This window comes from Bos javanicus, chromosome 8, assembly GCF_032452875.1.
Source record: "Bos javanicus breed banteng chromosome 8, ARS-OSU_banteng_1.0, whole genome shotgun sequence".
In the NCBI taxonomy this organism is placed as follows: Eukaryota; Metazoa; Chordata; class Mammalia; order Artiodactyla; family Bovidae; genus Bos; species Bos javanicus.
The window spans coordinates 83,969,080-83,994,545 of record NC_083875.1 but is presented as its reverse complement, the minus strand read 5'-3'; the positions used below and the strand labels follow the sequence as shown (position 1 = coordinate 83,994,545).

General features: G+C 40.8%; 1 protein-coding gene and 1 long non-coding RNA gene across 16 annotated transcripts in view; one reads left to right on the top strand and one right to left on the bottom strand.

The window, feature by feature from the left end:
• Positions 1-270: 270 nt before the first annotated feature.
• Positions 271-3,633, bottom strand: LOC133253025 (uncharacterized). The gene is made up of 2 exons (XR_009738156.1): positions 2,735-3,633; positions 271-1,285 (listed from the first exon to the last, which is right to left on the bottom strand). It is a non-coding gene; the product is annotated as an uncharacterized LOC133253025 (long non-coding RNA).
• A 69-nt stretch (positions 3,634-3,702) lies between these two features.
• Positions 3,703-25,466, top strand: part of CDC14B (cell division cycle 14B) — a 162,396-nt gene continuing 140,632 nt past the window's right edge. For 6 of the 15 annotated variants that reach the window (XM_061426171.1, XM_061426169.1, XM_061426160.1 and 3 more), the window contains exons 1-2: positions 3,747-3,990; positions 12,717-12,743. In XM_061426171.1, coding sequence (XP_061282155.1) covers positions 3,831-3,990; positions 12,717-12,743 — 187 coding nt within the window. In that variant the 5' untranslated portion in view covers positions 3,747-3,830. Of the gene's footprint in view, positions 3,991-12,716; positions 12,744-25,466 lie in introns of all 15 variants that reach the window. The other 9 variants (XM_061426162.1, XM_061426157.1, XM_061426158.1 and 6 more) reach the window with 6 other exon arrangements.

Genomic DNA, 25,466 nt, shown 5'->3' with positions numbered 1-25,466 from the left:
TGACATTTAGATAAGTCACTCTCAAATAAACAGAATGTCAAAGAGTACTTGAATTTCTTTAATCTAAGGAGCCAACTGGACAACTCCCATGTATCCTCTATTCAAAACAAGACCTACTCAATGTTAACCAGATTTACTGTGATATTTTGCTCAAATTACTATTTGTACAACTGAAACTAATATAATGTTATATGTCAATTATACCTCAATACTGTTACCAAAATCTTAGCTCTCTGTGCACCAGTGCCAAAGGGAAATACGGAGACAGAATTATGGAGGAGAAAGAAAGAATGCCTTTATTACTTTGCCAGGCAAAGGAGGAACACAGTAGGCTAGCACAAGAACTGTGGCCCACTTCCTGGTGAGCAGAGAAAGGTTATATAGTCAGAAGGAGTATTGGATAAAGATCAAGGCAGTAACAGTCTTGTATTCTTCCTTCTGAAAAGTTTCAAGAGGGTGTGGCTGCTGACAAGATTACCATGTGTTCAGGGTCTTAGGTGGTCCAGTTTCCTAATCTTGATAAGCCTCAGTTCAGTTCAGTCACTCAGTCGTGTCCAATTCTTTGTGACCCCATAGACTGCAGCACGTTAGGGCTCCCTGTCCATCAACAACTCCCAGAGTTTACTCAAACTCATGTCCATTGAGTCAGTGATGCCATCCAACCGTCTCATCCTCTGTCGGCCCCTTCTCCTCCTGCCTTCAATCTTTCCCAGCACAAGGGTCTTTTCCAATGAGTCAGTTCTTTGCATCAGGTGGCCAAAGTATTGGAGTTTCAGCTTCAGCATCAGTCCTTCCAATGAACACCCAGGACTGATCTCCTTTAGGATGGACTGGTTGGATCTCCAGTCCAAGGGACTCTCAAGAGTCTTCTCCTAACGCCACAGTTCAAAAGCATCAATTCTTTGTCGCTCAGCTTTCTTTATAGTCCAACTCTCACATCCGTGCATGACCACAGGAAAAACCATAGCCTTGACTAGATGGACCTTTGTTGGCAAAGTAATGTCTCTGCTTTTGAATATGCTGTCTAGGTTGGTCATAACTTTTCTTTCAAGGAGTAAGCGTCTTTTTAGTTTCACGGTTGCAGTCACCATCTGCAGTGATTTTGGAGCCCCCTAAAATAAAGTCTGTCACTGTTTCCAGTGTTTCTCCATCGATTTGCCATGAAATGATAAGCCTCTCTGGTCCTTTAATCTTGCTTCAGGTGGTTTCCTTGCTGTTCCTCTTTTCTTTAGCAACTGTTCTGCCATTTGGAACTGAGAGAAAGTCATGGAGGCTGGAGTCTTGCCTATAAGAAATGGGGTACAAAAAGGCCTCCATGCCCAGGAGTCCCACAGGGCTCTGCTCGGCATCAAGACAATAAAACAAAAACCAAGACCTACTCTTGTAAAATGACAGGTAGTCTGAAAAAACGGCAGCCTTTCTATCACTGAGCCTCAGTTCAGTGCGAAAGGCCTCCTCTTCTCAGTCAAAACAGAGGAAGTGGGATTGTTAGGGGAAGCACACTGATTGAAACTGCCCACCCTGGCCAGGCACCATAGTAACCATTTGCATGAGTTGTTTTATGACAGGAGATCCTGATAAGGAATACGGAACTAATAAGCCACCACCAATAAGCCACCACCAACCGGAAGAGTTTGGGAAAGATCAAAAGGAGACACCGCGTGTCCGTCCACTTCCCAGAATCCCTCTCGCTAGCATCCATCTTGGCTGAGTGATGCGTGCGCCACCAGGAAAGACTCTGAATTAGAATGATTGGCCAAAGACCACCCGGAAACTAATCCCTTCACCATAAAACCGGAGACTGCGACCCAAGCGGCAGAGCAGTTCTCCTAGGATCCCTTACCCTACTGCTCTCCACCCAGGTGCCCTTTCCCAATAAAATCTCTTGTTTTGTCAGCACATGTGTCTCCTTGGACAATTCATTTCTGAGTGTTAGACAAGAGCCCAGTTTCGGGCCCTGGAAGGGGTCCGCCTTCCTGCAACAGGATGGGTAGGTTTCTGCTTGTATAGGCTCTGTTTGCACCAGTACTTCACAGCCTCCCAACTCTCTTGCTTCTTTGCTACCCTTACAGACAACATGTAGATCATTTTAAATTTAAGGCCTTCCCTGACTGATTTCCTTATGGGGAAAGGGGAGAATGAACATGATTACTAAGTTTCAGGTCTAAGTGGCAGACCTCTAGTTCCAGACTGTTCAAAAGCCACAGTCACACAGACACAGCTTTCCCCAAACCCCATTTCTCCTTAATTAGTAGTGCCTTAGGCAAAGGCCTTCAACTGTAGAAGTCAATGCCCCTCTGGGAGGTACTTCATGGAAATTTGCATTTCTGAGAGGCTTCCTGGGGAACTGACTCAAATTCATCTTTTTTCTTCTAGAGGCTGGCAGCAATTGCGGTGTAAAACGTTTACTGGTGAAAAATTAGGAATTTTGGGGATATGAAATCTAAATACTGCCCTCCAGTCTTGTCAACCTTTTCCATGCCATCATGGAAATTTAAAGGCCTTCCAAAATGACAGTTTTGGTTAAGTTCTAGAAAGACCAGGCATTATTTTAACCCAGTAGGGGGAAAAAAAAGGAATATAACTTTACAGTTTGCCTGATAAAAGGTAATGGATTAAATTCGTCACTTGCTTCAATACTGCAATACTGATTTTACTTCAACGTTCAATATAGTATTTTACCTAAGGACCTGTTGATACCTTAGGTTAAAAAAACAAAAACAAAACTTAGCACCTGGCATGCAATTTGGATGCAGGATTCCGAGATGAAGGACTTCGAGGTGCAAACCATTATGGCAAGTCGTTGTTTCCACGGTAGATTTTTTTGTCCTCTTAAGTAGCCCTTTGCCTGGTCTATTCGAATTGTGGGCATAGGTCAGAATGAAATAAAAAGAGCGTAGCTGATTTAATAGTTACTAAGTTCTGAAATCAACTCTACCTTAAGTCTATAATAACAGCAGACAGTTTAAGAAGTTCATACTCTTCCAAGCCAGTAGCCATTGCAAGAGCCCCTTTCACTCGGCAAAATTGCAGGGAAAACGAATACTTAAAATATATATACATGCCAAAGAACTGGAGTTAAGTTGTTAGGCTGTGTAAAGCTTCGGTGACTCTCTAAATTTAGGAAGTTAGGAACTGGGGTCTAGGCACTCCGGTAATACAGAAGAAGCAGAAAAGTACGGGAGGTTGCCAAGGGTCACGAGCACACTTTTATCTTTGATTGGCGGAACCACTCAGACTTTTCTTTATGGCGTCACCAACTACCTGCCGGTAGAAAAGCCCCATCTACGTGACGTCACGCCCCGCTGACCAATGAAAGGCCTCAGTCTGCGGGCCCCGAGGAGGTTTGTGGGCCCTTTTTTGTGAATGAAGCTCCACGGAACAGCCCTCCTGGGGTCCCCAGGAGCCGCGGCCCGCTGTGCTCCGGGTCCTCCGCTGCAGCGTCAGTGGCTGCGGTGGGCGCGCGCGATTATCCCGGGCAGCTCCAGCCGCTGGCGGCAGCACCTTCGGCTCGGCCGCGCCAGCGGGCTGCGGGCACCTGGGGGCGGGCTGGGGGGCGCCGGCAGCGGCAGGAGGCGCTGTAGCGAGGGCTGCTGCGCGGGTCCCGCGGCGGCCGCAGGAGGGAGCGGGGCAGGCGCGGTGGGCCAGGCCCCTCCTCCGGCTCTCGCGCGGCCACCTCCCGCCGGGCTCCGCCGGCGCCTGCCGTCGCCGCAGCGCCGCTCCGCGCCCGCCGCCCCGAGCGCCCGCGCGCGGGGTTGGCGGGGGCTTCGGCGGGCTAGTGGGCGCGCGAGGCCATGGTCGTGGTCCCCTGACGGGCCGCGGCCGCCTCCATGAAGCGGAAGAGCGAGCGGCGGCCGAACTGGGCCGCCGCGCCCCCCTGCTCGCGGCGGTGCTCGTTGTCCTCTCCGGGAGTGAAGAAGAGCCGCAGCTCCACGTCGCAGGAACTGCACCACCTGGACCAGCAGGACGATCTGTACCTGGATATCACCGGTGAGCCGGCAAGCGAGAGCATGGCGGGGCGCCTGGAACACGCGGCACCCGGCTCGGGGGGGGGGGGGGGTCCCAGCCCACCCACCCAAGGCAGCAGAGGCGTCTCCCAGGGCCGACTGACACGCCTCCACGCCACCCCCTAAAAGCCCCCTTCAGGGGGTGGCCACACCCCCCTCAGGATCCTGGCTCTGGGAGCGCCCCCCTACCCCGAGTTCCCATCTGCGTTTGTTGAGAGCTGTAACTTTATCTGTTTTGCATCCTCCTACCCCAGAAGGATGGCCCGAGGGTCACCTTTCTAAATTGCTGGCGTCTGTTCGGCGCCTCGGGATTTTCCTAAATTCGAGTTGATACCGCCTCTAGGGTTGCAAGCTCGGTTGGCCCTTAAGGAGTCTGAACCTCCGAATCACTCCAAAGGATTCCCCGAGCGCGCTGAACGCTCCGGCACCGGAGCTGCAGTGTTTATTTGGCGTTTGCCAAACCTCCGCTGATCTGTGGGAAATCCCGTCTGGGGCGGCGTTCCTTGGCCGGGCGCGGAAGCCAGATCCTCGCCCTGGTCCTCATTGCACTCGTCCTGTCCCCAGCGCGCGCACTAGCACACCCCAGACCTCGGGATAATTCCCCTGTCTTGCTTCTGGAAGGAATGTCACGTTGATGGCACTTGAACCGTTCAGTGTGATGAATGCCCAGAGTTGTCACTTCTGAGAAATTGCAGGTAGAAAAGCAGCCGTTTGATAGCTGCTTTATTATTAGTGCCTCTTCTACAAGTCTTGAAGACTTTATAAATCCAATTTGGGAGCCGTAGGGTTTGCCAGGATTGACCCTGAAGCTTGTGGAAGGCGTTAAATGTGATGATGTATGTGGAAACGCTTTGTAAACAGCCCAGCTTAGTCTACATTTTGAGGGAATTTTCAGTCTGTTATTTGTGGCGTGGAGTGTGTAAACCTCGGTGTGTAGGGTTTTTATTGATGTAAACTGTTTCCCGCTCATAGCCTTTGATAAACCAGGTGAGCTGGAGTGGTCAGAACATTAATTTAGAAAATGTTCAAACACAGAAATTTATTAGAAATGTTTTTTTAGATTGATGGGCAGTTGGAAACTAAGGTGCATTTCACAGAAAGTAGAGTGTAGAGCGGAAGGTTTCTACATTGAATGAGAGGCCCCTGGGGACTGGAGGAGGCGGGAGGAGGAAGAGGTTGCTGTAAGGCCGTGTCTTCACTGGCACCTGCCCAGCTCCACCTTAGCGCCTGGCGCTGTAGGAGGTGAAGCCCTCTTGCTTAGCCTGCGCCCAGGTCCCACTGGTGTGCACTGCCGAGGAGATGGCCCAGGTGAAGGACACACGCCGTCCTTATGTCTTGTTATGTACACCTCTTCGAAGGACCTTGTTGAATAACATTTGATTTTAGGACAAGTAACACTTACTTGGTACAGAATTCTTAATTCCAAAGGTAAACAGGAGTACTATATATAGAGAAAAGTTGGTCTCAGCAACCGGGTGTCGAAACCTGAAGGCAGCTTACACTGCTAGTCTTTCGTGAATCCTTCTAGAAATAGACTGGCATGTTTACATGTATACATTCTCTACCGTACCCAAGCACCGCAGCATTGTTTTGGACATTGTTTTCAGTGTTTCTTAGCAAAAGGATTGTTTTGTATTAGTACGTGTAGAACTGCCTCATTTGGTTTTAATTACTGCTTAGACCAAAATAGATATGAAGTATAATACCATAAAGTAGGATATGTGGATTTAAATGTATACATATATACTTTTAAATGTCTATGTTTAAAAGGAAGTTTCTGTCAGCAAAGTCATTGGAGTAAATTTTCCTTCTTTATGGAGAAAAAAATGCAGTGTGGCTTGCTCTACTGAGGTAGTGATCAATGAATTAATATCAGAAAATATCACCAAGCAGAATATTGAGGCAACAATTGGTGCACCATATATAATCACAATACTCTTATTTATATTATAAGCCCACATAACGGACGGGTCTAATCTCAGTAAGATTAACCCAGGGGGTTAAGGAAATGAACTTCCCCTAGAATTGCTCCATGTGTCCCTTAGTAGCAGTCTTGTCTTCCTGGGAAAAATGGTACTAAATCAGTTTGTTTGGGTGTGATAAGTAAAGTAACTTAGGATGCAAAGTGGGGATTTCTTTTTACTGGGCTTGTAGGCAAGGCTTGAGACCTCATCCTCAGCAAATGGCAACCTGGTACCATCCTTCTCAATTTGTTTTTCCCCCAGTTTTCTGAAAATAGTGTATGCACATTTTAAAAGTCAAAACAGATATATAAATATAATTAGTCTCCCTTTCTGGTAACATCTTATTTCCCTTCAGTTTTCTACTCATATTTAAGTTTCTGCAAATTGTGCCATACCAGCAAGAGTTGTTCTCTCTCTCTCTTTTTTTTTTTTTTTTGCGCTCCCCTCCCCTCCCCAGAAGAGTGGTCTCTTTAATGGTTGCATGTTGTTCCATTGTAGGGCTTCCCTGGTGGCTCAGTAGTAAAGAATCCACCTGCTAACGCAGGAGGAGATTTTAGTTTGACCCTTGGGTTGGGAAGATCTCCTGGAGAAGGAAATGGCAATCCACTCCAGTATTCTTGCTTGGGAAATCCCATGGACAGAGGAGCCTGGTGGGCTATAGTTCACGGGATCATAGAAGAGTTAGACACGACTCGGTGGCTAAACAACAAATTGTTGCATTGTATGGCTTAATTGTCATTTATTTAATGCTAATAAATAAATGGCTATTTGGAGGTTTTCCAGTCCTTACTGCACACAGATAGCATCAGTGTGCTTATCTACCTACATGTGTGACTGTGTCTGTAAACATAAAGTGGCCAGGCCAGATTTATACAGTTTTATCCATTTGTGAGTGAACTTTTAGGGCAATTATGAATAACGCTGCTATGAACATTCACGTATAAGTTTCTGTGTGGACATTTGTTTTGAATTCCTTTGGATATATACCTAGGAGTAGAATTTCTGGATCACATGGTAACTCCATGAACTGCCAGACTTTTTTCCAAAGCAGCTGTACCACCAGCATTCTCACTAGCAATTATCAATTATTCCACATATTCACCAATACTTGTTATAGGATTGTGAAGATTCTTTCCCAGTGGGGTTGGTTTGTAAACATTAATATACATTATTCTGCCCACTCTGCCTTTAAATATATTACTTTTAATTTTTTTAAAACTTTGGTCCCTTGACATTTCTGTTACAATCTATTTTATCTGTAAGTTGAATTCCCATAGATCCCAGGGTATTTCATGTGTGTACATTTAACATGGAATGTTTAATTTCTATTTTTGCTCCTCTGTCCTTTGTTGCTGCTGCTGCTGCTAAGTCGCTTCAGTCGTGTCCGATTCTGTGCGACCCCATAGACAGCAGCCCACCAGGCTCTCTCTCGTCCCTGGGATTCTCCAGGCAAGAATACTGGAGTGGGTTGCCATTTCCTCTCCAATGCATGAAAGTGAAAAGTGAAAGCGAAGTTGCTCAGTCGTGTCCGACTCTTAGCGACCCCACCCCATGGACTGCAGCCCACCAGGCTCCTCCGTCCATGGGATTTTCCAGGCAAGAATACTGGAGTGGGGTGCCATTGCCTTCTCCTCTGTCCTTTGTTATGTGGTCACTATTTGTCTGGCCCACCTCCTTGATAAACTGGGCACTTCTCTTAGAAGGAGCAGATTGACCCAGGTTTTATTCCCAAGCAGACCCCATCAACCTCTCATTAGCCATTCACTCAGTTCTTGCCGTATGCAGTGGCTTGAATTTTACCTGTTTTCCTGCTGCAGTTTCAGTGAATCATGTGAAAGAAACTATTTACATTAATGCTAAAGAGAAACTGAGTAAAGATAAGATCCTAATGAGTTATCAGTTAGGAAGCAGGAGGAAGAAGGGAAGTGAGAAGGGCTTTTAGTTGAATTTGGAGCTAGGTATCTGCATGAGAGAAATACCCAGGGAAAAAGTGCTGGACACAGTCAGGCTCTTTTTTTTTTTTTTGGCCACAAGGCTTGTGGGATCTTAGTTCCCCTACTTGAATTTCCTGGATGACCAGGAAATTCCCCAGTCAGGTTTTTTATTTTCCTGTGAACCTCCTTGAGGCCAGAAATCTGAATCTTTTTGATTGCTATGTATTCTTGTCCCTTAAATAGAGCCCTCCATAAATGACATAGCACATTTCCTTTCTTCTTTGTTAATATAGAAACAAAATTTAAAGACTATGCATTACTGCATAATCTCTGTGTTTGATAATTTATAGGATTTAATAGTTGGTACACATCTTCAATTTATTTTACTTTAAAAATTTTTTCCAGACTAGTAGAGAAAATTGACAGTAATTACTGCCTTAAAAGATATTCTTGGTGGTTTGTCTTGAAGAAAAACTCTTTTTCAGTGTCTGCCATTATATTCTACTGTTTAAAGAGTATATTGTAACAGTAAATAATTTTATTGGAGAAGCTCTAATTGAGGTCAGGGTTGTTATTTAAAAGCATCAATTCATGGTGTATTGGATACTCATCAAATAAAATTGAACAGATACAGCATTGCTCCTCCCCCCTTCTTTTTAGGATTTTAAAAATCATGCTAGATATTATTAGGGACAATTTATTCATTAGTTCAAGAATTTATTGAATGCTTACTGTGTAAAATAATCATGCATTATTCATTGTTTGCAGTGATAGAAGCATAGTTTTCTTAATAGAAAAGGAATGCTGTTAACCTGGGGCACTGATTAAAGAGGAAATAATTTTTCTTCAAGAGTTTCATGTACTAGGTTACTGAGTTTTAGTAACTGAAACTCATCAAAGTCTGTAATGTTCATTTTTCTTCTTATTCATAACATGTGTATACTTACTCTGTGTATAGTGTGAATTTATTTTCTTGATTTGTGTACTTGCTTATTTCTTCAGCATCTTTATTTCTGATGGTATCATGTTAGTCATCTGCTTTGAGTCTAATTCTTAGGCAACAATAAAAAGGCAGACACTTAACACAGTTTCAGTGTTGCTGCCACATAGAGTGTTTGGGCACAAAGATGAAGGGAAAGTAGAATAACTGGGTTGCAGAGATGGTGTTAATGCTAGGAGTCGACAGTCAACACAGATTAACTGCTCTGTGCCTTAGAATGAGAATGGATTTCCCCAGATTTCATTAGGGTTGGAGAGAGCTAGAAGGAAACCACTTTGTGGATTTTTAGGATGGAAGGAAGGCACTGGTGCATACCAGTGACATTTCTTGGATATTTCTGACATAGTCTCGGGGGAACTCTGAATTGACTGGATTGGTGTTTTCTGGAAGATTTTTAAGAGATTATCTAGAAATTTCACAGTTGTCCATTTTTCCCTCTGAGGAATTCGAGATGTTATTTTGGCAAAATTGATGCAACTTCTTTTTGGGAAAGTCTTGATTACCTGCTTTTTATTCTTTCTGACAGATAAAGCTGCTTCACAGTTATATATAAATGATTTATTGAACATCTAGTTATTCCTCTGCTACTTTGTAGATGATGCAAGACAAATAGTATTTATAAAGTTAAATTTAGAGAGATGAATAATTATCTAGTAAACTTGGAAAAATAAGCAAACTAAGTACACAATACAGGTCCTTCTGAGCTCATGCTATTAGGTTGGTACGAAAGTAATTGTGATTTTACATTGTTGAACTTTCCTGCTTGATATTGGGATATATTCTTACATGTGGTTATGTTATACATCATTTTAATGTGTATGTCTTGCTTTTTTTTTGCTAATGACTTATTACTTGCTGTTTATTTTATACTATGGAAATCAAAAAGCAAATTTAAGTGATTTTCTTATTTGAGTTCAAAATAGATCATAAAGCAGTGGAAACAACTCACAACATGAGCGACGCATTTGGCCCAGGAACTGCTAATGAACGTACAGTGCAGAGGTGGGTCAAGAAGTTTTGCCAAGGAGACAAAGCCTTGAAGATGAGACGCGTGGTGGCCGGCCATTGGAAGTTGACAACGGCCTATTGAGAGGACCATCGAAATTGATCCTTTTACAACTACATGAGAAGTTGCCGAAGAACTCAAGCCATTCTGTGGTCTTTGGGCATTTGAAGCAAATTGGAAAGGTGATAAAGCTCAATAAGTGGGTGCCTCAGGAGCTGACTGGAAATCAAAAAAATTGTCATTTTGAAGTGTTGTCTTCTATTCTATGCAACAACAGCAAACCATTTCTTGATTGGCTTGTGACATGTGACAAAAAGTGGATTTCATAGACAACTGGCAACAACCAGCTTAGTAGTTGGACCGAGAAGAAGCTCCAAAGCACTTCCCAAAGCCAGACTTGCACTGAGAAAGGTCATGGACACCGTTTGGTGGTCTGCTGCTGGTCTGATCCACTGTAGCTGTCTGAAATCATTACATCTGAGAAGTGTGCTCAGCAAATTGTTGAGATGTGCTGGATAAAAACTGCAACACCTGCAGCCAACCTTGGTCACAAGAAAGGGTCCAATTTTCCACAACAGCGCCTGACCACGCACTGTACAACCGGCGCTTCAAAAGTTGAACAAATTGGACTATGAAGTTTTGCCTCATCTGCCCTACTCAGCCTCTTGCCAATCAACTACCACATCTTCAAGCATCCTGACAACTTTTTGCAGGGAAAATGCTTCCACAACCAGCAGGAGGCAGAAAATGCTTTCCAAGAGTTCGTCAAATCCTGAAGCACTGATTTTTTACGCTACAGGAATGAACCAACGTATTTCTCGTTGGCAAAAACGTGTTGATTGTCACGGTTCCTATTTTGTTTAACAAAGATGTGTTTGAGCCTATTTGTAGTGATTTAAAATTCATGATCTGAAACCACAATTACTTTTTCACCAACCTAATACTTTGCAAGTTGGCCATCATTATAGCCCTAATTTTCCAGATATTTCATTCCTTCAACATGTAATGAATACCTACTCTGGCAGGCTTCCCCCATCCCTACCCGCCCCCTGCCCACCCCCCCCTTAAGTGCTTAAAATAAGTTACTGCTAGAGATAGTTCCTGCTCTCATGGAGGTGATGTTTTCTGCCTTATTTGAAGCCATAGAACTTGGAGGGTTTGAATGAGAACTAGCCTGTAGGGGAACCATAGTATGGTTGAAATCTTTGGGGAAGAAAAACTGATGGTAGAGTTTTTAAAGAGCTAATTCTAGTAGTTAGGCTCAAGGACACCAGGGAAAGCTGGTGTCTCCCCACTCAAGGACTGAACACAGCTAGATTGTCAATAACCTTTTGGAGCCTGGATTCTCTCCTCTGTTTAAAAAGTCTGCAGAGTTGTTGGGAGAATGAAATGAAAGGGACGCATGTTAAGTGCCTGGCCTGGTGCCTCCATGACAACCAGGGCTCCTAAAATGGTCTCTGGTATACCAAGTGTGCTAGCAGCGGGCAAGGCAGGGGGTACAGCGGGCATGCTGAGGCAGTCAGTCATGGTTGGGAGGGTTTCAGGCTCAGAATCAAACATTTCCCTCATATGTGTGCTTGCACAAAAGGTTCGATGACTCAGAACAGTGAAAATGCAGTGTGTCCCTCCCCCTGCTTCTGAATGTGATCTTTAGGGCAGAAACGCTCCAGATGAGGCTGGCTCAGTATTTGTCAGAGCCGCGGAGGAGGTTTGGCGCCGAGCTGATAATCTTCTCTGCCTTGGGAAAAACATTAACGGTTTCTCTTCAAAGATTTCTTGTAAGAGGAGGAATAAAACAAAACTCTTCTGAGGCTATTGTTATGTATTTTTATTATACTAAAGAGTTCATATATTGCTTACTATTAAATCGCAACCAAGTTTACGGGGGTGGGGGTGGGGGTGGGGGAGTTCTTCATAAAAAATGCAAAGACCTCATGGGAGAGCCTCAGGTAGAAGGTTATTTAAAGTTAATTATTTACTGATGAAGTACAAATTTTTCACAGTGGCTAACTTAAATCTTGACTGTGCTCTAGTACCTTCATTTTAAAGAATATTTCACAGATCCAAAAGCGTTGATACTGGTGGTGCTCTTGGCAGACAGGGTGTTTGTTTTGGGTAAAACAAATTACCTTTCAAGAGGCCTTTCTAATGTTTAATGTGTGGCACAGAAACCTAATTTATTTGGAAGGGGTGGGAGTCAGAAAATAATATAAATAAGGTAAGAAATGATAGCTTTAAATCTACTTTTTTTTTTTTTACTACACTGGGAAAAAATAATTTTAGTAGCCAGTATTTTGTTTTTCTTCCCATGCTAGCTACAGAATATTTTTGATCTTAGTAAGTCCTTTAAGGCCTTCACATTAAAATTACTTTTATAATTGTCTTTAAATAGAAAGGAAAACTTGGGTAGATTCGTTTATCTCTATGTCAGAGCTGGTCCTCACTTAGGTCAGACACCCTTATGAGTGAGGTAAGTAGGTGCAGGGGTTGCTGAGGGTGAAAAGTGGAGAGATTGTATTGAAGACAAAGAAAGTGGTGCAGCAGGAGATAACCAATTTTCAAATTCTATTTCTTTACAGTTTTTGGTTTTTAGCCTCCAAGGTTGTTTAGTCTAATTTATTTAATTTCTCGAAGTGCTGACCATATTAGCCAGGGATTAACTTAGAAAACAGTTTCCAAAGTGAAGTTGATTTTAACTTCTGAAATACAAGGTTATTTAACTGGAATGTGTACATCTCATCTCGATTCTCAAGTTTATTTGAAAGTTTTAAGCCCTTCTCTCTCTCTCTCTCTTTTTTTCTATAGCTTTTCATGGATTCTGCTCCAACAAAGGTATTCAGATCATTGACTATACTTTGCAGTTCTTTGATGATTTTAAAACTGTAGATTTAACCTGTTAGTCGTGACTCTTGGTTCCGTCCCTTCCTGTTTGCTTGTTTTAATTTTAGTCTTAGGTAGCAGTTTTAGTTTTTTTTTTAACTGTAAAGTATCTTTCGTATGTTTACAACTTAAGTTGAAATCTGTCTTTATATGAAAAGTTCTGTTGGTTTCTGTTACAGGTAATGCTGGAAGTAGTCTCTGTGATATTTTGTTGGGTTAATTATGAATGCTGTGTTTTAGATGGTAGATGTTTTTGGTAATACTAAATTTTTATTTAAAATGAATCTCACTTTTGTAGGCATTTGCTGAAAGGATACTTAGAATGAGCTATTGTAACAGCTGTTCTTGATCCCCCCCCGCCCCCCCCCGCAGGTTAGTTATTTCTTGGCATTTCTTTGCTTAGAGGCCAGGCATATATCTTACAGTGTTTGATAAGAGGGAAATCTCATGAAATGCCAATTTGAACTTTGGAAACAGGGGAGTTCTTTTATATCCTATTTTTTAAAAATATTCTGATTCTTTTTGATTTTCAACTACAGTTATTTACCAAAAGAACAAATCTGAATGGCCCATATATTATTTTCAGTTAAACATTTTCTGACTTTATTCTCTTCATCTTTTATTCAGCTCCTTTCTTAGTATCATTCATATTCTAGAGGAGCAGTTCTGTTAGAGTTCTTTATTCACCAGTCAGTTCAAAAATTTGGTCCAATTGTCTTTCAGTCTGAAAAGCTGAACAAGTTAGGCAGGGTAAATTTGTTCTAATTGCATAGTATCGCATATTTATTTCATTTCTCAGATAGTTCACTTTTATACTATTAAAATTTGGTTGACAATGTACTTTGCACAAAAGAAAAACATCTTGTTCCTGATGCTGATGATATTTGTTGTTCCTTCAAGTTCTAATTTGAAACTAAAATTACTTTCTTGGCACTGCTATGCAATTTATGATATTGATCTTTTTATATCCAATCCATAATGCTATAATATCATTACAGATTATGAATTCTGCAAAGTCCTTTATTTTAGGACCATCTCAGCTGAATCATTCTCTGCATTTTGCTCATTTATCCTCATTTGTATTCGTATAAGTTGTGCTATGGAATTTATTCAACAAATATTTATTGAGCAACTGCTTTGAACAAGGCACTGGGCCAAGTGTTACTGAGGAAGGGAGGAGGGGATGTGAAGATTTATTAACAACATGCTTGTTATCACTAAAAGATTGAGAAAGGAATATACTCTTAAGTCATTATCTCAATGAAGACAGGCAATGAAGGAATAAGTCATCATTAAGTAATTTTGCTCTTTAGATTTAAACAGCATTAGTTTTATAGAAACTTGTGATGGAAATGTCACCTGATAATTCCTACACAAAGTTAATTATTTTTTTCAATATGTGGTGAAAATGATCTGTCTTATGGTGTCTTTCTCATGCGTGTTTTTAACCTTTAAAAGAAACGAGAAAAAGCTTCATTTTGGTACATAACTAGTCATTATATTTATATATATAATATGAATATATGCATGTGGTTAACAATATACTGAAACTATATCTACTAAAACTAAAGTGAAAGTTCTAGATTCCAATTAATTATGTATCTCTAATTTGAATGTCAGAGTGTCACATAGGACATAATTTAAAATGAGATACTTTGTTTTCTTTTTAAGAATATCTTATTTATTGGTAAAGGAGGTAATTACAGAGCACCTTTTAAGTTGAGTATTGCTTCTTAAATTAGAGGCACTAAAGATGAAGATGGCTAAATATTTTAAGAACTAGATTTGGTGTGTGACTTAAACTGAAAAGCATTCTGATTTTCACGTTCTTTTATAGGTGCTGGGGAAGAATTGCTTTGACTCGAATGTGTAACAGAATTAACATTACGATTTTACATTTTGGGAGCTGTTCTCAACTGCTCTTAGAATTTTATATTGTACTTCTGTCATTAGCTTTTTGGAAGCACCAAGTGAAACAAACATCTTAACATGCATTTATTTCCTTTTTGACAATAAACTCAAAAAAGCTTAGAATTTAGCTAGCAAACACAACTGAGGTTGGGATTTTAACCCCACTATTATATTCTAATTTGAAACTACTGTTTTTTTTTTTTCTCTGTTGTATTTTTCTTATCTTTCTTTTTTATTTTTTAAATTATGAAAATAAGATAACACATTTACAGGCAACTTGGAAAATACAGAACAAAGTTACATATAGTTCCACTGTACATTATAATTGTTTGTTGGTAGATAAATTAAGATTTTTAATTGGAGTTTCAATATCAAACTCTGAGAAATGAATAGAATGAATGTACAAGAGAAGTAGAAGAATATAGTAGACCTGAAAAGCATTATGAACTAATTCGACATAAGTAAGATTTATACAATTTTCACACAATAGTAGGATGCAAATTCAATTCAAATTCCCATAGACTATAAGCTAAGAGACACTGGAACATATCCAAAGACATAAAACCAGGTGCAGAAATTTCATGCTCTAAAGGTATTTAAATTATACACACAGTGTTTTCTTATTACTGTGGAATTATGTTAGAGATCAGTATCAAAAGATACTTGAAAATGACCCACATATTTTCAAGTGCAGTGTGACATTTACCAGAAGAGTGGCTTAGCCATTGAAAGTCTCAATAAAGTTAGAAGACTGCAAAAACACAGAAAGTGATTGCAGAGAAGAGAGCATTTAAATGAGAAATTAGTATCAAAAATGAAAAGTTAATATCAAAGATATTTTTAAAACTCCCATGTATTTGGAAATTAAATGTCTGCTTTTAAAATGAGGGGTATATCTAAGAAGCCATAACAAGGAAAATTGGAAAATGTTTGTAATAGAATAAAAATAAAAAGAGAATTTACCAGAATTTGTTGCATGCATCTGAAGCTGATCAATGTAATTAAATACAATGTGGAGTCTTGAGTAATGTATGAAAACAAATAATGTACACTGGCATAAAATTTTGTGAGATTTGAGCAAAATCTGTACTTTAGTTAATAATGCTGTATTACATATTAATTTTCTTTTCTTTTTTTTTTTACAGCATAATATTTCTTTATATTCTCAGAATTGGATTAGAAGTTTCAAGGGTCATTCAGTTTTTTTTTTAATCACTAAGACAGAAAACTTTCTAGACTTTTAGCAGCAATACTAGATGCCAAAATACATGGAAGTATATAAAAATTTTGAGTGAATATAAATTTTAAATATAGCATTCTATTTACACTGAGTCAAATAAGTGGAATCAAAGTATAATAAACATTTTAGCTAGCAAAAATTCATATGTTTTAAAAAATATATACATATTTTCTATATTTACATACATAAAGAAAATTAAAAAAAAAAAAAAGAAACGGACAGATCGGAAAACATAAACTAAATGAAATGGGAGCACTGAATATGAAGTAGAAAAAATGAAACTAACTAGATAAAAGATCATCCTATAGTCCGGGTGTTTTTAAACATGGCTGCTTCTTAGAAACACATCTGGGGCTTTGAAGAAAAACAGTACCGGGGCATTTGTATTTTTCAAAAAGTTCCAAGATAAGTCTGATTTGCATCTGGATTTTAAAAAGTAATTAACAGGTTTTTCTATTAAATGATAGTTTTTGTGATACAGAATTCTATTATTTTTCTATTGACCAATCATGATAGTTATTGCATTAAGCAAAAATCACAATAGTAGAAGACATTTATCAGTTTTCACAATCAATAGCTTCACAAAAAATAAAATCATTATAGTGGCAATAATGATCAAGATCATTATAATTGCAAGCCATAATGGAAACATGATTAACCTAGTAGTATAAAATAGTCACATACAGTTTGGGGGATTAAGTAGAGTGATGTGGTAAGTAGAAGTGCATACATGCAGGTATTTTCATCTGCCCAGCCAGTCTATGTCTTTTGGTTCCTGCATTTAATTCATTTACATTTAAGGTAATTATCAATATGTATAATCCTATTACCATTTTAAATTGTTTTGGACTTATTTTGTGTAGGTCTTTTTTTTTTGTCTTGTATTTTTTTCCTTGTCTTGTATTTCCTGCCTAGAGAAGTTCCTTTAGTATTTGTTGTAAAGCTGGGTTTGCGGTGCTGAATTCAGTTAACTTTTGCTTGTCTGTAAAGCTTTTGATTTCTCCATCAGATCTGAACAAGAGTCTTGCTGAGTAGAATATTCTTGATTGTAAGTTCTTCTCTTTCATCACTTTAAATATATCACGCCATTCCCTTCTAGTTTGTAGAGTTTCTGTTGAGGTATCAGTCAATAACCTTATGGGAGTTCCCTTGTATGTTATTTGTCGTTTTTCCCTTGTTGTTTTTAATATTTTATCTGCCTTTAATTTTTGTCCATTTGATTTGTCAGTTTATGTCTTGGGGTGTTCCTCCTTGGGTTTATCCTGCCTGGAACTCTCTGTGCTTCTTGGACTTGGTTATTTCCTTTCCCATGTTCGGGAAGTTTTCAGCTGCTATCTCTTCAATATTTTCTCAGGTCCTTTTTCTTTCTCTTCTCCTTCTTAGGCCCCTGTAATGTGAATGTTGGTATATTTAATGTTGTCCCGGATGTCTCTCAGGCTGTCTTCATTTTTTTCATTCTTTTTTCTATATTCTGTTCTGCAGCAGTGATTTCGACCATTCTGTCCTCCAGGTCATTTATCTGTGCTTCTGCCTCAATTATTCTGCTGTTGATTTCTTCTAGTGTATTATTCATCTGTTTGTTTGTTCTTTAGTTCTTCTAGGTCTTTGGTAAACATTTCTTGCACCTTCTCCATTGTTTTCCCAAGATCCTGAATCATCTTCACTATCATTATTCTAAGTTCTTTTTCTGGAAGGTTACCTATCTCCACTACATTTAGTTGTTTTTCTGGGGTTTTCTTGTGTTCCTTCATCTGACACATAACTTTTTGCTTTTTCATTCTGCTTAAGTTTCTGTAATGTGGTTTTTGTTCTAGCTGTGGGATTGTGGTTCTTCTTGCTTCTTCTGTCTGCCCTCTGATGGAGGAGGCTAAGAGGGTTGTATCAGCTCCCTGATGGGAGGGACTGGCAGATGGAAAAACTGGGTCTTGCTCTGGTAAAACTTTAATCCAGTTGTCTGCTGATGGGTGGGGTTGTGCTCCCTCTCTGTTAGTTGTTTGGCCTGAAGCAACCCAGCCCTGGGGTAGGGCTCTATGGTAGGGTTAGCGGGGACCTCCAAGAGGACTTATGCCAAGGGGCCCCTTCCAGGACTACTGCTTCCAATGAGCCTGTCCCCACAGTGAGCCACTGCTGACTGATGCCTCCACAGGAGACCCTCCAGCACTAGCAGGTAGGTCTGGTTCAGTCTCCTGTGGGGTCACTGCTCCACTCCCCTGGGTCTTGGTGCATGTAAGATTTTGTTTGTGCCTTCCGAGAGTGGAATCTCTGTTTCCCCTAGTCCTGTGGAAGTCCTGTAATCGAATCCTGCTAGCCTTCAGATTCCCTGGGGATCCCCCTTCCCTTTGTTGTTCCCAGGCTGAGAAGCCAGATGTGGGGCTTAGAATGTTCACAGCAGTGGGAGAACTTCTTTGGCATTATTGTTCTCTAATTTGTGGGTTGCCCACCCAGCAGATATGGGATTTGATTTTATCATGATTGTGCCCCTCCTAACTGTCTTGTTGTAGCTTCTAATTTGTCTTTGGACGTGGGGTATCTTTTTTTGGTGGGTTCCAGTGTCCTCCTGTCAATGGTTGTTCAACAGCTAGTTGCAAATTTGGTGCTTTCGCAGCAGGAGATGAGCACACATCCTTCTACTCTGCCATCTTGAACTGGAAATCTAACACAAAGTCTAGTTTTAAACTATTGTGACTAAAAAGGCTTGAAGTAAAAATCCACTCAGGATATGTTTGAGTGCATTTTATATTTTCTTCCTTGCAATGGGTCCTGCAAGAGCTGTGATAGAGATTTCATAGTTGACCCCGGATCTCTGGGAAGTGACATTAGTACACGGAACTTGGTGATATCTATATCTATATATGAGTATCTCTCTATATCATCTGTATTGCATGGAGGACTTATCTGTGAATGCCATGGACACTCAAAGACAGATGCCTCTGAAATAGTAGGATACTTGGAAAAGAGGTGTGAGCTGTGTTATAAAAGACTCTCTAATATTCCCATGCTGAACCCACAGGAACTGTTCTTGATCATAGTAACACACAGAAGTCTGCTTTCTCCTTCCTCCTGACAGTACCATTGCCACTACTCTGGTGACGTTTGTGTGTATATAGGATGATTGCTGGGACTGGAGATAGTTTCTATTCCGGCATGGGGAAAATATCCTCTTCTTCCCTCCCCCTTGTGTCCTGCTCTTATTTTCCAATAGTAACAAATGTCAAGACACTGCAGTTAATTTGAGTGAAAACAACTTTGCTCCAAAATGGAAAAATACTTTATTTAATGAAATCTGTCTTACTCAAGAGGGCAGGAAAAGGGAGATAAACCTTAAAGCATTATTTAATAGGACCTACTCAGATTATTTTGAACAAATACATTTTTAGAGGCTAAATTAATAGATTCAAAAAACAACCATTACCAGGCTCAGTGCTAAAGGATTTTTTTTTAAAATACTTTTGGGAATTTCTAAAATAAAAATGTTAAATATTCCAAAGGCTAAGCAATAAACTTGGATTTTAAAAAATCCATGCTTTGGATTAAGGATGGTATTTTAAAATTATTTCAAAAAAATGAGTATTATTCTAACATAAAGATTTATGAATAGGATTAATAAATTTTGTTGTTTTATGCCACAAAGTGAAAGTGAAAGTTTCTCAGTTGTGTCCGACTCTTTGCAACCCCATGGACTCTACAGTCCATGGAATTCTCCAGGCCAGGATACTAGGGTGGGTAGCCTTTCCCATCTCCAAGGCATCTTCCCAACCCAGGGATCGAACCCAGGTCTCCCTCATTGCAGGTGGATTCTTTACCAGCTGAGCCACAAGGGAAGCCCAAGAATACTGGAGTGCGTAGCCTATACCTTCTCCAGCGGATCTTCCTGAATCAGGAATCGAACTGCAGGCACATTCTTTACCAGCTGAGCTATCAGGGAAGCCCTTTTTGCCTCAAAAGCAATTTTTAAATAATGCCAAATTTTGGTGTACCTTTTACACAACCCATTTAACTTAGCCATATGTAGTACTGCTTTGTTGTTGTCATCAAAGCTTTTACTAGTTATAAATAGGCATACATGAAACTGCAGTCAGTGTCTTGTTTCTTGTACCTGTACCCTGCAAACAGACTGAGTTAAGGATTCCAAGGCAAGTACTTTCTTTAGGAGATGGTCCCAGGCAGTTGTCAAAGTAGAGTGAATAGGTAAGTGAGAGGGTCAGGAGGTGCAGGCCATAGACAGTTCATTGTCAAGCAAGTTTCTGTTGTGGTAGCTGAAGTTCGAGCCCACCGGAAATCTGGGAGCCACTATAGAACAAGTGAGGGTGGAGGGAGCTGAGGGATATTTGTACATTAGTAGCTCAGAGGGTGAGTGATAATTTTGAAGTGCTGTGAGAGCAGCCCAGATGGGCTCTGCAGGTGGGAGAAGGTCCTGAAAGAATGTTGGTATCATTAGATTATGTGCTGAGAAGGGGAGAATAGGCGGGTGACCCCTGCAGTTGGTTATGGTATAGTTAAATTTTTTTCTGCGTGCGCTTAGTGCTACTAGTGTATTCTTAGCTACTTAGCCCTCAACCATTATCTGAGTTGAATGTGTTATTGTCACTGCTTTGTCCTGGTGGGGCAATTTTGATTGCAAATGTTGAGAAAAGGCAAGCATTATGACAGAGTGCTATGACAGAGTGTGTTAGAAAGACCCAACAGGAAAGTACTAAGCTGTAAGATGCAAGCTTAAAGAGGCCTTTGCAAGGAATTGTTTAAGGAAACAAGGTGTAAAGATTTGTGTGTAATTAAGGATAGTTGGACCAGTCAGAATGGCTGCGATCCAAAAGTCTACAAATAATAAATGCTGGAGAGGGTGTGGAGAAAAGGGAACCCTCATACACTGTTGGTGGGAATGCAAACTAGTACAGCCACTATGGAGAACAGTGTGGAGATTCCTTAAAAAACTGGAAATAGAACTGCCTTATGATCCAGCAATCCCACTGCTGGGCATACACACTGAGGAAACCAGAAGGGAAAGAGACACGTGTACCCCAATGTTCATCGCAGCACTGTTTATAATAGCCAGGACATGGAAGCAACCTAGATGTCCATCAGCAGATAAATGGATAAGAAAGCTATGGTACATATACACAATGGAGTATTACTCAGCCATTAAAAAGAATACATTTGAATCAGTTCTAATGAGGTGGATGAAACTGGAGCCTATTATACAGAGTGAAGTAAGCCAGAAGGAAAAACATAAATACAGTATACTAACGCATATATATGGAATTTAGAAAGATGGTAACAATAACCCGGTGTACAAGACAGCAAAAGAGACACTGATGTATAGAACAGTCTTATGGACTCTGTGGGAGAGGGAGAGGGTGGGAAGATTTGGGAGAGTGGCATTGAAACATGTAAAATATCATGTAGGAAACGAGTTGCCAGTCCAGGTTCGATGCACGATGCTGGATGCTTGATGCTTGGGGCTGGTGCACTGGGACGGCCCAGAGGGATGGTTTGGGGAGGGAGGAGGGAGGAGGGTTCGGGATGGGGAACACATGTATACCTGTGGCGGATTCATTTTGATATTTGGCAAAACTAATACAATTATGTAAAGTTTAAAAATAAAATAAAATTAGAAAAAAAAAAAAAGGATAGTTGGAAGTTCTTTGAATTAATGAAAAGCTTAATAAAGAGCACTGTACCTTGGAGGTTTAACTCCCAGTTGTGCAGTTAGCATCTAGAAAAATTAGGACCAGAGACAGTTGTGCAGTTAGCATCTAGAAAAATTAGGACCAGAGACAGTCCTGACTTCAGTGAATGTGATGAGATTGGAAGGAGCTGAGCCATTGTAGATGTAGAAAGCCAGATCTGATCTCCTTGGATGCTGCGGATTCTGTGCAAGTGCCATTTCCAGGAACTCCTCATCCTCGTCTAAATGGAGTTTGTGCCTATGAAGTCAGCTACCATATGTCATTTATTTCTAGTAAAGCCAGGTAGCGAGTGTTAGGTACTCTTGTGAATGGTTCAAGATAAATAAACCTATTGATTTATTAATGATTGCTCAAGAGTTTAACATCACTGTATAATGTGTATACAAAGTGTTACACAGATACAAAGTAGGGGAAATTACAGTTTACCTTATGTAGTGTAAATAAGAGTTCTTTTCCTACTTTTGGATGCTTTTCACATATAAATAAAGCTTTGCATAGCTCATTTTCATTTTCTTTGGAAACAGTAATTCAGTCTGTTGGGGGGGGGACAGTGGGGGGATGGGAATCTTGTTAAGAGGTGGAATTTAACAATGCTGAAGCTTTCACAGAAGATCAAGATTCATTATTAAAAGCCTTAACTTTGGAGACATTAGAGATAATTTTTCATCATTTTCCTGAATATGAGTGGGCAGCTTTTAGAACCTATTAGAAGAACTAGTGCTGCGGATCTGTCCTGCCCTATGTACTCCTGTTCCTTGTACTTGAGGTGCATTCCTGATCCTAGGTTCCTGACATGTTTATCATTGGTCCATGCAAGCCCCTTTGTTAGGCTTTCTGGTTTTGAAATATGGCCCAGATCTTTTTCAGGCTTAGGCAACACTTTGAGAGGCTTTGGGGGCAAAGTGGGGAACTCTTGGGCCCTGGAAGGCGCAAACGGAGGCGGCAGCTATCGCCCCAAATCAGAAAGTGGTGGATAAGTTTTTTTTTTTTTTTTTTAAAAGTTTGCGCAGAGGGGGAGGTAGCTCGCCAGGGCGTCTGGCCACAGTGTCCTGTAAGTCCTCTCCTCTCCTCTGCTGATTTTTTCTTACTTCTTCTCTTTAAATCTTTCTCAAGTTTTCTTTCCCTCACTCTATCTTTTTTCCTTCCTCTTCTCTTCTCTTTTACTTTCTATCATTTCCTTCTTGTTTCCCTCTTTCATTCTCCCTTCTTCCTTACTTTCGCCTTACTACTTTCTCTTTCTTTCGTTTCTTTTCCTTTACCCTCTTTCTCTCTAACTTTTTCTTTCCTCCTCCCTCTCTTTCTCTCTGTATCTCTTTTTCTAACTTCCTTTTTTCCTTTTTCTATCTTGCTGCATTCCCTGATTCCTTCCTCCTCCGTTCCTCTCTCCTTTTCACTCTTTAGCTTTTTCTCTATCTTTAGATCTTTCTCTATTTTCTTTTTTTCTTTTTCACTTTTTTATTTTTTATTTTTATTTTTTGCTTGGGTGAGGCCCCCCTGAGGGGGTTTTCTGCAAGGAGCAGGCTCTGTATATTGTGTATTTTTTAAAAGCTCCTTTGTTTAAGAGAAATCTTTTTTATCTTTTTCAGCTTTAGGCAATGCTCTGGGAGACTTTGGATGTAAACTGGGGAATTTTTAGGCCCTGGGAGGTGCAAGCGGAGGTGGAGTAGTTGCCTTAAATCAGAAATTGTTGGACAAATTTTTAAAGGTTTGTGTAGAGGGAGAGGGGGCTCGCCAGGGCGCCCGGCCGCAGCGTCCTGTAAGCCCTCTCACTCCTCGGGAGGTAGAGCACAGTGTCCCTCCTCTTCCTTGTCAATGGCAGAAAATATGATCTGCGCAGAAGGTGGAGACCCACTACCATCCACCGCTATAGCCTCTCCCATAGGTCATCCCACAGCCTCATGATGAGGGTCCAGAACATTTTTAATCATATTTATAGGATAAGTTTTTAGTTGTTTTTTACCTTCACCCAAGTATCTAAATTAACAGTAGCCTCTTTAACAGTTTCAAGATTACTTGTATAAAGAGTTGCCATTCTTAGTTTCAGTGTTATCCATGTCAGAAAGTTAAATATAATAGAAGATAAAGCTTTTAGCTTTCAAAAGATCAGGCTTTTCTTTGGCCTTTTAACTTCAGAAACCGTTTTTTCTCTCTAACTCTTTAACACTTTCAACACTTCCCACTCCTACTCGCCCTGTCTATCCTACAGGGGGGTCCGCGGCACCCTGAGTGGGGTCCTATCCGTCCCTAAAATTCAACACTGGGGGAAAGGGTTGGGGACCTACCTTCGAATCGTCCCTGTATCGGGCGCCACCTGCCGGGGTCCTGCCCCGGCTGATCCAGGGTATTCGAAGCGGGGACGGCGTCGGCGACCTATTTATTTAAATATTTTATCAAAGATATAAAGAGTAATAGGATGAGGATAGCTCAGTAGGAAAATTCAGTGGAGAAAAGAGGCTGAGTAGCTTGGTTTACGCGGGAGACCAATAAAACTTCAAGACAAGAAGTTTGCACCACTTACATAGGCCGCAGGCGTCCTTCCGTTCTCCCGAAGGAGAGGAGACACTGAGGCCTCCCCGGTCGGATCTTAGAAGCCCAGGCATAATTAGTAAGCATGGTGGGTTCCACGCTCCAGATGGAGACTCAACCAGAGTGAGAGAGAGAGCGACATGGGGAGACCAGTATTTCGAGAAACTGATCCCAATTCTTTATTTTCCAGTGTCTGTTTTTATACACTGAAATGTTATACAAAAGTCACATGGGGACAGCAGTCCTGACTTTTATTAAAGTCAGGTGCTTCAGACAAATGTATACAGAGGTCTTAGGGGTGTTAAATCATCTTCTGGCCAGGGGGGCCTGCTGACAATTTACGACCCTCTCCTTGTGACAGCGGTCAGTCAATCAGGACACTTATTTCTCCAGGGCTGATTATTCTCAAAACAGATAAATAAAAAGGAAAAAAGAAAAAAAAAAAAAAAGAAATATGGCCCACTAAACGGCACTCAGTATACTCTTCACCTAGAGTTGCCTGTTTTTCCTTTTTTTATTTTTTGAATAGATAATACATGCACATGGTTCACAATTTAAAAGCTACAAAAGAATAAACAGCAGAGAGTAAGATTCCCACTCTCATCTGTCACCTAGTGGCTTATTTCCCCTCTTCAGGATCAGTTGGCGAAGCTTGACCTCCTCTATGACTTACCAGAGGTTTTCTATGTGTTTACAAATATATGTATGTTTGTGTGTGCAGATGTATGTATGTTTGTATCCTCGCATGCAAATTATGGTCCATTATTCCCACTGATCTGTACCTTGCCTTTTTTTTTTTTTTCTTTACTGTTCTTAGGTTGCTCAGTGAGCACAGAATTGGAACAAAGCAAACTGGAAGATCCTAGTTGGTCATGCTTTCAAGCTGCTCTAAATTAAGATGTGATGATAAAAGCCTCTGAGTTAAGTCAGTGTCTGCTTCATGCTAAGGCCCATGCTAAAACCCGTGTCTGTCCTCCACCTCCAAATAAAGTCTCTTAAGATATAGGTGCTCGTTTTTAAAAAGACATCACATAAAGAAAAGAAAAAGATCAGTGATTTTACTAGCATGAGTGGTCTCTATCAGTTAGTTTAGGCTTGGTTATACTGTAGTAAGGGAGAAGGCAATGGCACCCCACTCCAGTACTGTTGCCCGGAAAATCCCATGGATGGAGGAGCCTGGTAGGCTGCAGTCCATGGGGTCGCTAAGAGTCAGACACGACTGAGCGACTTCACTTTCACTTTCCACTTTCATGCATTGGAGAAGGAAATGGCACCCCACTCCAGTGTTCTTGCCTGGAGAATCCCATGGAC